The sequence below is a fragment of the Astatotilapia calliptera genome, chromosome 23 (assembly GCF_900246225.1).
Source record: "Astatotilapia calliptera chromosome 23, fAstCal1.2, whole genome shotgun sequence".
NCBI lineage: Eukaryota > Metazoa > Chordata > Actinopteri > Cichliformes > Cichlidae > Astatotilapia > Astatotilapia calliptera.
This window is the reverse complement of record NC_039323.1, coordinates 41,946,976-41,961,129: the sequence shown is the minus strand read 5'-3', so window position 1 is coordinate 41,961,129 and position 14,154 is coordinate 41,946,976. Positions and strand designations below refer to the sequence as shown.

Here is a 14,154-nt window from a genome sequence, read left to right as displayed (position 1 = left end):
ATTCTATTGTGTCTATCTATATCTATTATTCTAATGATAATATTCTATTTTCCACACCGACCAATGGCGTGAACTGTAACTAATCCCTGCGATGCCGCTCAGCCAATTAAATCATTTATTCAGAGCGCGTGAGAAAACATAATTGTGGGAGGAGACAGAAGAGGGTTAGAGTACACCTTTTTATGATTTTTTTTAAATTAATTTAAAAAATATTACTGTTTTAATTAAGTACTTATTTAAAGACAACTAATTCAACAGTTCTTTTTTATTTTTGAAAGCAACTTGAAACAAGAGCATCCAATCATTACTGTTATTAATATTATAATAGAGTACCTTTCAGACCATTATGAAAATGATTAACGGTGTTACTGTGGACTCACGGATACAACTGTGCGGCTACTTCAAAATATACTGCTTATGATGTATGAGGAGCTTTATAATCTTTGGGACATTTGTTTGAGGAAACTCTATTAAATAAAAGAGAAAGCATTCGGTTTAGAATAAAAATATTAAAATGTTGATTGTTGGAGCAATTCAGCAGATAAAACAGGCCAACACGTATCAACATACAATCAGTGCAGATCAATGACTGTCGGAGCTTTCTACAGTCACTGGTGCAGATTAATATCAGCCAATCGATCATACAAATTTCCATCCATTCTCTTCCGCTTATCCAGTTCAGGTTCGCCGGTGGGCTGGGGCCTATCCCAGCTGTCTTAGGAGAGGCTCACTCAAAATCTTTGTGAAGAGTGAAACACGGTAAACTGCTCTTTCTCCCTGATACTTTACCATAACTGAATTTAAAAGAAACATATATAAAAAAATATTTAAAGGACTGTAAGTGGCCTAGCTAAGCTTGTTTCCACATATTTAACTGTGGCAGTTTAAACTACACCAACGGAACCCCCGCGGGGACAGTTTTGTGTGCGGAAGCGAAAAGTTCAAACATGTAATCAGCAGTTCCTGGTACAAGTTAAAAGCAGTCGGGTCGTCACTGTGAGCATGTCATCGGTCTGTATATTCACAAACTGTCCCTGTGTGTATAAGAACGCTTCGTTCTGCTGAGCGCGGCTGTGAAAAGGTTTGATTTGCAGACGTTTTCATTTGTTCGTTTGCGTGAGCAGCGTTACATGTTCGGACAGGAGCCCGCCAGGAGCGCGAGGCGGAACGGCCCCAAACCATGGCCCGTGGTCGCGCTGTCGGTGCTGGGCTCGGCCGGAGCAGTGGCCGCGGTCGGGTTTCTCTGCGCCCTCATCTACCCCATACTCAAAGGTAAGCGCGCGGCCCTGTACCGCACGCGCAAATCAGGATCAGATCAGTGGGATCAGAAAAGGAAAAACCTGTTTTTACTGTAGGATGATCGGTCAGTCCAAAGGCATGTTTATAATACAGTCATCACCAGCAAATGCTTTAAGTATTAAATACATTTGTTCAATGATGTTTCATTATTGCACATAATAATGAATAAATGCACATCTGTGGATGATTTCTTTGCATGTGTGCACTGGATGGGTTGTTGCCGACAGCTGGTGAGAATCTCATGTCAGTAACACCTTATAACATGTTAAGAAATATATTTACTTAGAAAACTGCTGACATGTCAAATATTTATTATATCATTATAATATATATATATATATATATATATATATATATATATATATATATATATATATATATATAACTTGTATATATAACTTTATTTCCGAGCTCTGTTAAAGTGCTCGTCTGGCACAGGACCAGATGGGATCTGGCTTTTTAACAAGTGTTGGTCAGCATAAGTTGTGATTGTTTCAGAGCTGCGGGCAGAGAGGGTGACAGGAGAGGATGGCACTGAGGAGAAGATGCTCGGTAAGTATAAGCTCTGTATTTACTGCTCCGTCCAGATACTTGTGTTCACCATCATGCTCGGTTTACACTGTCTTTGGTTTCATGTGCAGCACATATACTTAGAGAAAGCTCTAATACCATGTTTCAACATTTCTGAAAAGTACTGTACAAAGTAACTGGTGTAAATATCTGAGGGCTGCAGCTTTCATTACTTATTATTCTGCAAAATCTTAGCAGCTAATCTTTACTAAAGTAACAAAAGAGATGCACATAACAACAACTTTGCCATAGACATGTTTATTGAGACTGTGGGTCACCTGCTGTCCAAAAGTTCTGTGTTTCTGTATATATTGTTTTTATTGTAACACCAAAACAAAAACATGTTTTATCAGTACGGAGTGGAAGCAGTCAAACTCAGTGTGACAAGGACGATGCTGTTGCTCCAACAGTGGTTTCTCCCTTATTGTGTAAAACAAGGGAAGAGATCCAGGCTGTAGAAACTGTAAACCCTGATCCTGCACTGTGTGTAATCAGGCTTCTGGAGTCTCCTGGTCCTGTCAGTATTAGTAGGATGCATCTGCTGCGTCTTCTCGTGGATGCTCACCTACCTTGACTCGTTCCAGCCTGGTATGGATTTCCCGACACTGCGGACAGTGGCCCACGTCAGGTAACACGCTGGGATACGCTTTGTATGAGCAGAAGAATCAGGAATTCTCCCTTATAATGCTGATTTCTTACACGTTTTTTCTCTTCTGTTCTTCACATCAAACAAATTTGAATATTACACAAAGAAAACCTGAGTGAATACCAAGTGTAGTTTTCATTTATTAAGACAATCTATCCTAATCTACCTGGTCCCTGAACTCTTCTAAAGTAACTGGCCCTTGTTCCAGCATGAACAGCCTGTTTAAGGCCAAACAGTCTCAATCTGGTTTCAGTCTGGACTTTGACTGGGTCACTGCCAAACCTTCATTTAGTTATTGAGCCATTCAGAGGTGGACTTGCTGCTGTTTTTGGAGACTTCACACTCCAACAGATGCATTAGAGAGGAACCTGGGGTTCAGTATGTCGCCCGAGATATTTCACACGTAGATCTAAACAGTGAGGAATCAAACCACCAACCTCCTGAGTTACAGACATCCGCTGTTCCCGAAGCAGCGAGCCTTTGTGTTCTTTCGTCCCCTTAATGAATGAAATAATGATTTAAAACCTGCATTTGTATTTATTCGATTGGTTATTTAAGAAACATTTAAGTCTAACAAATGTGAAAAAAAGGGAAATACTTTTATACTCTATATTATACTTAACTCATTCACTGCCAGGGTTTTTGAGCATTTTTACTCATTTTTGAAGAGCCACAGAAAACTGTGTGTTATGATCATATAAACGCTGAACCTACCAAAATGAAGAACAGACTCTCTTCTTCCATCCAAAAAAAAAAGCTTGTTTCTACCATTTTCCATTCTTTAGTAATCAGCTGTAGAAGAGAGGTGGGTTCCACCAAAAATGCCTGTTTTGACCACAAAAAGGGAGAAAACGAGCTTTTTGTGAAAAATACATTTCAAGCAGTCTGATGTTCACTGACAAGCTGCCCGAGGTTGTATTCTAGCCCCTCCCATTGGAAACGTAATTGACGTCTATAGACGTCAATGGCAGTGAATGAGTTAAATGTACAGTACTGTAAGACAGTTTTACAGTACTGTACATTTAATTTCTTGATATTAAAATAACACTAATCAATAATATCTCTCTTCTTCTAGAGACGCTTCTGACCGTGGCTTCCACGTGGGATATGGAGTTGCTGTTCTTAATGGCATCATGGCCATGCTCACCATCATCTGGAGTCTCTGCTGACACACACACACACACACACACACACACACACACTCATCCAAGCCCAGGGAAATAACCACAGTAGTTTTAATGTGCTGTTATTGCTGCTAAAACGTGATCACACAGCTGTGCACTAACTGAAGACACCTTCTGTAACACTGGTGATGAAGCTGCAGCTTTCACACACAGCCTGTGTTTACCTGCAGGTGGATGGACACAGCAGCTTCCAGGCTGCAGCCTTGGATTAAAGCTCTGTATGTGGGGCTGTAAGCAGTTCAAACTCTGACACACTGCATGTCTTCAGATGAGACTGTGAACAGTTGATTAACCACCCAAACAGGAATGTTACATGCTCAGGTCTAACATGGCAGCTTTGGTCAAATTTGAAAAAACAAAAGAATTAAACTTCTTAGTGCTGATGAATTGTTTTCGTCTTTATTTCTCCGGGTCGGCTCGCTTCACCTGAAGGCTGAACAAAGCTTTGAAAGTTGTTAAAAAGACAGAACAATTCTTCAATGTCTTTAAAAAGCTTTAAAGAGTTTTAATTGCATTAACAATTTATAGCAACGTGCATTCTGCAGTTTTAATATGTAATAAGATTTGTGGTTTAAATGCCAAACTCTCATTTTATCAGATTAAACTCAGTGGCCTTTCCACTTGTAAATGCTTTGCTAGATTAAAGGTTTTGGGACATGTTAATAATGATCAGCTTGTGAAGAAAGTGTAAGTTTTCACGTTTTCCCTCCAGTGGGTCAGAGCCGCTTCATGACAGGGACCTATAGAACTTTATATGTGGTTTTTATGTTCTAGCTGAAGTATGTTAATAAAGGGAGCTTATGAATGCTTTCATATTATTTACATTTTCATGGTATGGGACGATGATCTGATCATCTGACCACCACCTGATCCAAAGAGCCATTTAGATGGCCCCTGTGACAGATTTGTCACTCAGAGCTCCAGCACTGAGTCTAGGGAGGGTGCCTGATGACCTGGTGCAGCCTGAACAAACAACATGGGCCCAGCTTCCTGTGGGCTCTCCAAGCGTCAGATGGGATGTCGAGGGCAGAAGCAGTCCGATGCACTGGTGCTGAGGCCGGCCACTGGGGCGCAGAAACTCAGATGTTTGAAAGAGCCTGAGTGAGTGTGTGAGGTTGATGTAGTCACAACAGATGATTCATCCATCAGATTCCCAGAGGGAGAACACGCCTTCACTGCTCTGGAGTCTAGTGGCGGCGTGCTTTACACCGCTACATCTGATGCTTTGCATTGGGCTTGGTGATGTAAGGCTGGGATGAAGCACCAGTTTCATCTGAAGGCCACATGAAGTTTGGAGGTCTGTACTGAAAGTTGGCCACTAGGTACTTCAGCATCTGTGTTTTACGTTGCTTACCGCTTGGTGGCTGAGTTGCTGTCCTTCCCCATCGCTCCCACTTTGTTGTTCGCTTCCACTCACAGCTCTCTGTGGAGTCTTTAGTAACGAGGGAATGTCAAAACTCACCTTATTGCAGAAGGTGCATCCCATCGCCGTAAAACGCTGGAATTCACGGAGCTCCTGAGAGCAACGCACTCTTCCACAAATGTTTGCAGAAGCAGGCTGCACAGGTGCTTGAGTTTGCACACCTGTGGCCATAGAAGTGACACCTGAACTCGCTGATTTGGACGGGTGAGTGAATACTTTTGGCGCTTTCACTTTCCAGTCACTAAAGTCATATTTAAAACCTTAAAGACATCTGGAGACATCTGGTGGCCAACAGTATGAAGAGCAGCTCTACAACGTGCACTGCTTCATTGTGAGGCTATCACGCCTCCACACGGTGCTTCTGATGCAGTGTGTTGTTGTTGTTTTGGAACACGCACCAGTTTTTATTGTCTTTGCAAAGATGAGAGAAAAAACTTTTTGCATCATTGTTTAATAAATGAATTGGCCTCCAGTGATCCAGATATAATTGATCCTTGTTCCCCATTATCGTGTAATCCCTGAAACACAGCAGGCAGAAGCAGAGCTGTAAAATGACAAGTCTCTCTACATCCACACTCTCCTTCTAATTCATCATTGCCTGGTCATTTGTCATCTTTTACCCGAGTTCCCTCAGGCAGGCTTTGAATTCCTGATATTGTCTTGGAATTTCTCAAAGAAATGTTAGATGAGGAATACGGTTTTTGAAAAAAAAAACAGGCCAAATAGGAAAAGAACTGTGATGAACTATTAATGGGAGTCTTATTAATTATCGTTTCAAGGAAATACTTTGAAATATTGCAGAACAAATGTCTCCTTCTGCGAGCCGTTTCCCTCTGGATCTGAAAAACGCCACCCGGCCTTATCCTCTCTGTCACTGCTACGTTGTTAGAGGTCAGTCATGAACCAGAATAAACTGTATGGGATTTATATTGATATTAAGAGTACCCATCAATCTGAATTGACGGCTGACCACAGAACATTCCTTATAAAATTGTGACACCTGCTGACTGGTTTGTGCCAAAGGAGACTCAGATATCAGGTTCCTGTTGGCTGTGCGTGGCCTTGCTGAACCAAATTCAATTCAGCACGTTTTTCTGTACAGTAAAGAAACAGAAGCTTTCTTTAACACTTGTGCAATAAGCAGGAACAGTGAAGTGGACACTATGTGAAAAACATCCCCAGTTCCACCCAGTCATGTTTTCAATCACAAGTCTAGTCCTCACCTCTGCCATATGCTTCCTGCCAGTAAAAAGACTTTTATTTTGAAAATTATTCATATAGAACAAAAATCAGTTTTTATGTGTTTAAAACCAGAATAACAGTGGGAACACTGCAGGGCCTAATCTTTTTAGGATGTCCATCTCCTTTCCAGCACAAACCTCAGTCTTAGTCTCCCAGATTATTAATCACAGAAACCAGAAAGCACAGGTGTCGTTCTCTCAGTGAGTCTGCTGCTTGTGTCACTGGAAATCCACTAAAAGTTCAGTAATGCTGGGATATCAGCTAGAAGGTCCTAAATGTGCTGCAAGACAGTGTGGAAATAATGCAGGAAAGGTGGCTGAAAACAGACGTTCTCAGCTGCTCTTTACAAGTCCAAACATCCGCTGCATTACAGACTCGTGCCACAGCTGGTGTTCTTGTGAAACGTTTTCATGCACCTTTCACGCTTTTCTTCCTATTCCCACTGCATCTCATCAAGATTCAATTTGATTTGCACAGCGCCAAATCACAACAGTCGCCTCAGGGTGCTTTATATTATAAAGTACAACAATACATACAAAAGAAGCTGCTTGAAGGCACAATCCTCACATTGTGTAATTATTTAACAAAAACTGTGTGCACCACGTTTGGTGACATTCAACTTTGTACAGAAAAGTGAGTCTGAATTTCTGTGAGTTGAAGCTGATAAGTTACTGTTGCCAAAGGTGGTTCTACACACTGTTGCATAGTGGGGGTGGGGAGGGGTTACATTTTGACACACTGCTTCTGCATTTTGGACGAGTTACTGTGAACTAAACAATAGCAGAGTCTGAGAGGTCATGCTGTTCACCTGAGGTTGTATTTACTTCATATTAGAACCTGGTAATAACCAGATGATTCGTCTTATGATGTCTAAACAGATAAAACCTTGGATGTGGCAGAGGATGATCCTGGTATGTGAAGACGAGAAGTCTGTACTTGAGTTTAAAACTTTAAAGGACGCTGATGCCACCAGCAGTGATGGCAGACCACTAGGTTTAGATTTGATGACCTCAGGCTAAGAGAAGGGCGCATACATTGTTAGGATTTAAATATATATATTAATGCTTATTTTGCTGATTACATTGTATTATGTATAAGAGAGGGCCAGGAAACGGCATGTTTTTGCAGAGCATGGTAACTGCAGGCAGAAAGGGAAACTAAGCAGAGTGTTTGATCGAAACTTAAAGTGTGTGTGACGTCTATATGAATAACGCGTCAGACCTGAGCTCGTGTTCGGGTCTCCATATTCCGGAATATTGTTAAATCCTCCCAATTCTTTCGATCTTTGGGCTGAAGGAAGGACACTACTCGGTGTATAAATGCTCCTTCAACAGTGCTTTATTCCATACAATTCAACACTTTTGAGCATAAACCATCCGGATGGGGAGACATGCATGCAGAGGGTCACAGCAAATCTCAAGATGGTGCAGGCTGACTCAACCCTGCACCATCTTGAGACTCAACCTCTGGTGGGGGCCAACAGAGGCTATCGTAAAAACCCAAACATCCACATTCTTTCTCTCTCTCAGTGAGCCTGAGTCATGACCTTGGCTTCCTGTGCAGTCTGTTCTGTTCTCTTCTAATCAGACAAGCAAGGTCCTGACTCTCTGAAAACAGTATTTCTTATGACTCAGCAGTATAATGCATCATAAAACAATATCATTCATTCACAATGAATCAGCAGTCTGATCTAATACAAATCAATTTAACAAATGTAATAGTTACCACCTTCTTCTAATTCAGGAGAATAATACAAACTAAAACTACATAATAATTCACAAGCTTTAATTAGGGGTCTAACATAGCATAAGATATAATTTAATTATAATATAATAATCCCACAATATGTAACATGAAAGATCATTTTTTAAGTTAGACCACGTTGAGCCGTGTCTTTCTTTGCCGTAGGGAATACAAAGAACTGAGATTTAATAACATATATATACATACATATATATATATATATATATATCTGATTGGTAGCCAGTGTAGCGACTTTAACCCTTGTGTGGTGTTCATATTTTTGTTACTCAGCCAGTGTTCATGGGTCTGGTGGACCCGCTAGAGTTTTGGCTTTCCAAATTAACACTATCAAACAACATTATGTTAAATTACTCAACAGATGTTTACTTCATCCCAGTTACAAACCATATGAACAGCAAAGATGTTTAATTTTTTCCCTTTACCTTTGTTAGATCACATGTATGAATTAATGTGCTTCTCGTTTTTTTTGATTTTTTATAAAATGTTATAAAAAAAATAAATCAGTTGTAATCAAGTGGAGTGAGTGGAAAGACACAACACATTTACGCGTGAAGCAATATGTTTCACAACTAAATGGGATCAGCTGCTCATCAATGGTGATATTAGGCCCAGGGTTGTAAAACAGGGGAAGGTGGTGCACACACTTATCCCACACTGTCCTGATGGCAGCTAGCTTGTCTCTCTGCCGTCGAGCTGGTCTGTCGTCTCTGTTATCAAAACGGATAATCCTGGAAATTTTGTGGAAGTTTTCCAGAGACACTGATGCACGGAAAGGTTCTTGCCGGTTTCTGCATCCCACAGGGATTCTGTGGATTCCCCTTTGGACCTGAAAACTCCTGCAAGGATAAGAACCCCAAAGTAGGCCTTTGGGGTTCTTAGATGGATTTGGTCCATCTCCTTCCACCTCTCTCCAAAAACACACCGTCCTTCTAGATTACTGCAATGCAGAATAATTTTCTGGATGGAATCTGGGATGAAAAGCTCAAATGAAGACTTGATGTCCTGCACATGAGTAACTTCAGCCGTGTTGGCCCTGGCTTATCACAGTAACAGCTCTGCAGGGTGGCTCATTTCTTGGGCAAGAAGACCATTCAATTTCACCAGTTATTGACGTCCATATTTCTTCACTTGCTGTCTGGTGGGCTTGTTCTGGTCCTGGAGCTGGCTGCAGATGGGGTACTCGTCTTCGTTTTGTTACTAAATGGTGATCAACCTCATCCTCTTCTTCAAAGTCACTGTCAGACTCTGAATTTTCAGAAATGTGAAATGTTCTGAAACCTCTTTGTCAACATCATCATCCGAAGCCCCTCTCTCTTCCAAAATCAATTGGATGGCAAAGTCTTATTTATAGTATTATGCCCCTAATTTGCAGGTGGGACAGGGTATGAGAAAATAAAACTTGGATCCCTCAAGAAAGAGGGTAAAATGTGTGAGAATGTAAGAGCAGACGGTGTAGATAGTTGAATTTTCAACAATGTTGCAACTTTGTGCGGAGCAGGAGGGGAAGAAAACACTATCAGCAGCACCAGAAAGGAGGAGGACAGAGTGTGGGAACACAGGACCTACACTTTCAACACTTTTATTAGACCTGGGTCCAGTGGACCCGAACACCTTGTATGTAATGTAAATGCGTGGGGGGAGGTACAGTATGCGGTCATTGAAAATTAGTTTGGATTTATGTTCTTCACAGAAAATAAGCCAAAGCCAATGAATTTCAGGTTGAAAAAATTGTTTAATTGTTCTTTTGAAAAAAACTGAAAACGGGTCTCACAGACCCGAACACCATACAAGGGTTAAAACAGGAGTTATAGGAGCTCCTCTGTTTGAGCGAGTCATATAACCTGTCTGTCCTGTTGAGCTGGAGCACCGTCTTTCCACCTGCCTAGACATAGTTCACTCGTTAAACAGGAACTTGGCAACTTAACTATCCTGTTGTTGTTGTTAAGTTAGGTGATTGGGCCAGCTTCCAGTGATGCAAAGACGAGCCTGTGTGAAGCCTGAACAAGATCCCAAAAACAACAAAAAGCCATCCATCCCAAACTTCAGGGACCCAATCCCAGCGGCCCCAGGCTGAGGCGTGTTCCAATGTTGTATATGTACAAGGTAGACGTATTAAAAAATACATCTTTAGACATGTATGACACACAGAGAGGGTTTCACAGCATAACCAACCATGGACTTCTGCTGTTGTGTATGTGACTAGTATGGCTGTAGGCCCTTATTCTGAACAAAAAGACTGGAAAAGAAAGAAATAACAGTACAGTTAAAGTTTATTTTAGTCTGAACATGAATCAGAGAAACACCAATAAAATGTTGTTATTATTGCATAGACCAGATAAGAATCCCCCGTGTCTTTGTGGGGGAGAAGCAGTCGAGTCGGACACCTTCAGTTTAGGCAGGCGAACGCACACATCACATGTAGACAAACATTCATGAATCGTTGAGTGCACACTGATCACTTCATGTCAGATGTTGGAGGATCTCCAGCTTGTGTAACACTGACCATCTCCATGGGAAATGGTCACAGGAAAAAGGCACAGTTCATCCAGACCAATGTTTCAAGTCACTGATTGGCTCCTCCGGTTTGCAGCCGTCTGTAAGGTAGACGTGTTCTCTACTCGTCTGCATGACAGAGTAACTGCAATGTTTCAAATTATTTCATACTTTAAAAATAAATACATAAATCCTTTATAATGTCCATCCACATTTATACCCCCCCCCACCAAAGCAGTGGAATGAATATTAATTTAATGTGAGAGCTTGAGTTACAGCACACAGCTGCCTGTGGAGGCGGCAGTGTGCTCGTTTGCTTGCTGCATCCGCTCACAGCTACTGCAGACAGCCTTGGAAGAACAGGGTGCCACCCGGGCATTTATGTCTTATGTATCGATTTGCTCACGATTCATTTTGGTTGGTGCAACACAATTTGGTGGCCACATTTAGACAAAGCTTTCTGCTGTTGGAGGAAAGCAGCAGGAATGTGTTTCAAAGCCTGGGCTGGTGGGACTCTGTAGTCTGTGTGATGATTTCATTCAGTGGGTAAAAAGGCAGCCATCAGGTCAGCCAGCTCCTCTGTACTCAAACATCTTTGTCAATTATCTGTATGAAGGCGCGCGCACGCACGCACGCACGCACGCACGCACGCACGCACGCACGCCTGGTATAATCAGTCACACTGATACTGACACAAAATAAATGCTCATCTCAAAAAACCGTCCAAGTGCTGATGGATGATAGTGAAATATGCAAATATGCTCAATCACACATACAAGCTCCACTCAGGGTGAACTAATCGCTCAGCTGCTCGGACTGAACACTTAGTTTCTCCATCTCTCAGTCTGCTCGTCAGCACACACACACACACACACACACACACACACACACACACACTCACTTTGCTATCCTCGTGGGGACATCCCATTGACATAATGCTTTTCCTAGCTGTATAGCCTAACCCTTTACACTGGTATCATAGACGCTTTAAATTACAAGACTACTTTGCAGACGATGACTTTCGTAGCGAGCCCTACGGTTTGGGAGCTGGAGTGGGGAGCCATGATATACCCCTAATTAAAGATTGTGAAATTATGTAGTTTTAGTTCGTATTATTCTCCTGAATTAGAAGAAGGTGGTAACTATTACAGTTATTAGACTGATTTGTATTACATTAGACTGCTGCTTCAGTGTGAATGAATGATATCGTTTATACTGCTGAGTCATAAGAAATCCTGGTTTCAGAGTCAGGACCTGCTGTTCTGATAGCAGAGGAGACAGAGCACATTCCACGGGAGCTTCACCCCCACCGTTGTTGAAGGCAGACAAAATAGGGAGCAGCCAAGGCCATAAGTCAGGCTCGCTAGGAGTTAGAGAGAATGTGAATGTTTGGGTTTTTACGACTAGGTGGGGGCCAACAGAGGCTAGAAGAGTTTGAGTCACCCTCCACCAGTTTGAGATTTGCTGTGACCCTCTGCATGCATGTCTCCCCATCCGGATGGTTTATGCTCAAAAGTGTTGAATTGTATGGAATAAAGCATTGTTGAAGGAGCATTTATACACCGAGTAGTGTCCTTCCTTCAGCCCAAAGATCGAAAGAATTGGGAGGATTTAACAACAGGAAGACTGTCCATTCATTACACAAGAAATACATCGCTGCGAAACAGCACGATTATCTGCTAAAGGACACGAACTATTTTCTGCAAATGATTCGCTCCATAGCAGATAACACGTATATACAATAGATATCGAAAGCTTGTTCACTAACATAAACACACGGATGCGTTTGAGAGGCGTGACGAACATCTTTCGGCGTTACCCAAACGCTGTGCGTCCTGAAATCCTCCAACTTCTGGAGATCTGCCTTACTGACGATACGTATCATTTACAGACTGAACAGCCCTGGACCAAAGACATGCACCATCTGATGCTAACACCGATATGAGTGAGTGGGAGGCGCTGACCAAATGCCCGCTACAACCGCCCTTTTATTTTCGGTTTTTAGATGACATCATAGGCGCATGGCGAGGACATGTTTAAACAAGTTGTAGACAACACACGCCATCAGTCTATAAAGCTCAAACAGGAACACGGCGAGTCGGAAATAAACTTCCTAGACACTACGGTCTTTTTTGAAAATGAAAAGGATTGTAAGAGGTTGTGGACTAGGGCACATTTTAAACCCACGGATACACATGCGCTCCTACACAAATTAAGCCATCATCCGCCACACACATTTCAGGGAATAGTAAAGTCTCAGATATTGAGGTTCTATAGAATATATAGCAGGGAGGCAGCTGCCATATTGTTCAGAAAACAAAGAAAAAACTATTCAGTGTAACAAGTGTGGGTTGATGTATGTGGGGCAGACTGGGGCCCACTTGAGAGCGCCTCTGCAACAGCACCTGTATGCCGTCCGGATGGACCGCGTATTTTACTGGGCCCTCATTCTAAGGAGCACAGAGGGGGCATCGGTAATCATGGGATTGGAGGCGAATCCTGGTTGGTTGGTCGGTCGGTCAGTTGAAAAGGATGGAGAGGGGGTGGACAGATTGAATGCTCCGTTAGGCCTTAATGTGAGATGCGGACTGGACATCCTTTCCTCCTTGGTTTAGAGGACATCATATATGGGTCGAGTGTGGTTCTTTGTAGTTGTCTCTTGTTTGGTTGCCTAAGGTATTGTAAAGTCTGAAAATAAACACTAAGAGAGCCCTAAACAGACATGTTGAATGTCATCCCAAATAAATAAATAAATAAATAAATAAATAAAAGGTTAAAGGTTAGCATAAGTGAAAGAAAGTAAACAGGCTTTCGCCACGGAAACTGCAAGGCAGCATGGGATTGGCAAATACGGTTATGAATACTAATCGTATGTTGCAATTTCTGGTAATTTACTAGTTGCACAGTCTTAAAATTGTACACTGATATGAAAAAGTCAAATTGACACTATAGAAATGATCCCCTGGAGGCTGAATCCCCTCCAGAGTGGTGTTGGGAGACCTGACTTTCAAGGAGAAAATAGAAAAATAAAGGTAGAATATAAGCGGGTGAGAGTCGACTGTTTGTTGTAGCATACTTTGATTAGAGACCACAGCAGGTCTTATATGAAGAAAAATGGGGGTGATGGAAAATATCAGCAATATATAAGAATGGCATTCATAAGAAACAACGACGAAGAAGAGGAGCATGTTAACAGGAGGAAGAAGAACCGGTGGGAATCAGGATGCTGCAGCCGATCCCAGGACGGTGCGCCTAAGTTTTAAGGAAGAACTGAGTCGTAACTCCTAAATTGAGTCTGAAACATGCCCTCAAACGTGTGGGGACCCCACAAGTATAGTAAACCTCCAATTTATCTCACTCACACACACACACACACACACACACACACACACACACACAAAATTCTCAAATTTGATTTGTTAGAAATTTGTGCCAACCAATCAAGCTCAGACACACAAACACATTTAATACTTGCTCTGCAGCACAGAGGGAGGAGGGCTAATAACGTACCATTGCTACTGATTGTTCAGCAG

At 41.9% G+C, this 14,154-nt stretch overlaps 1 protein-coding gene across 1 annotated transcript; it reads left to right on the top strand.

Moving 5' to 3' along the window:
* The first annotated feature begins 693 nt into the window (after positions 1–693).
* On the top strand, positions 694–4,086 carry arl6ip6 (ADP-ribosylation factor-like 6 interacting protein 6). Its single transcript, XM_026158826.1, has 5 exons — positions 694–1,011; positions 1,125–1,272; positions 1,798–1,851; positions 2,365–2,497; positions 3,591–4,086. Exons 1-5 carry the CDS (start codon positions 1,003–1,005, stop codon positions 3,682–3,684), a joined length of 438 nt encoding a protein of 145 aa, XP_026014611.1. The 5' UTR covers positions 694–1,002; the 3' UTR covers positions 3,685–4,086.
* Positions 4,087–14,154: the final 10,068 nt, after the last annotated feature.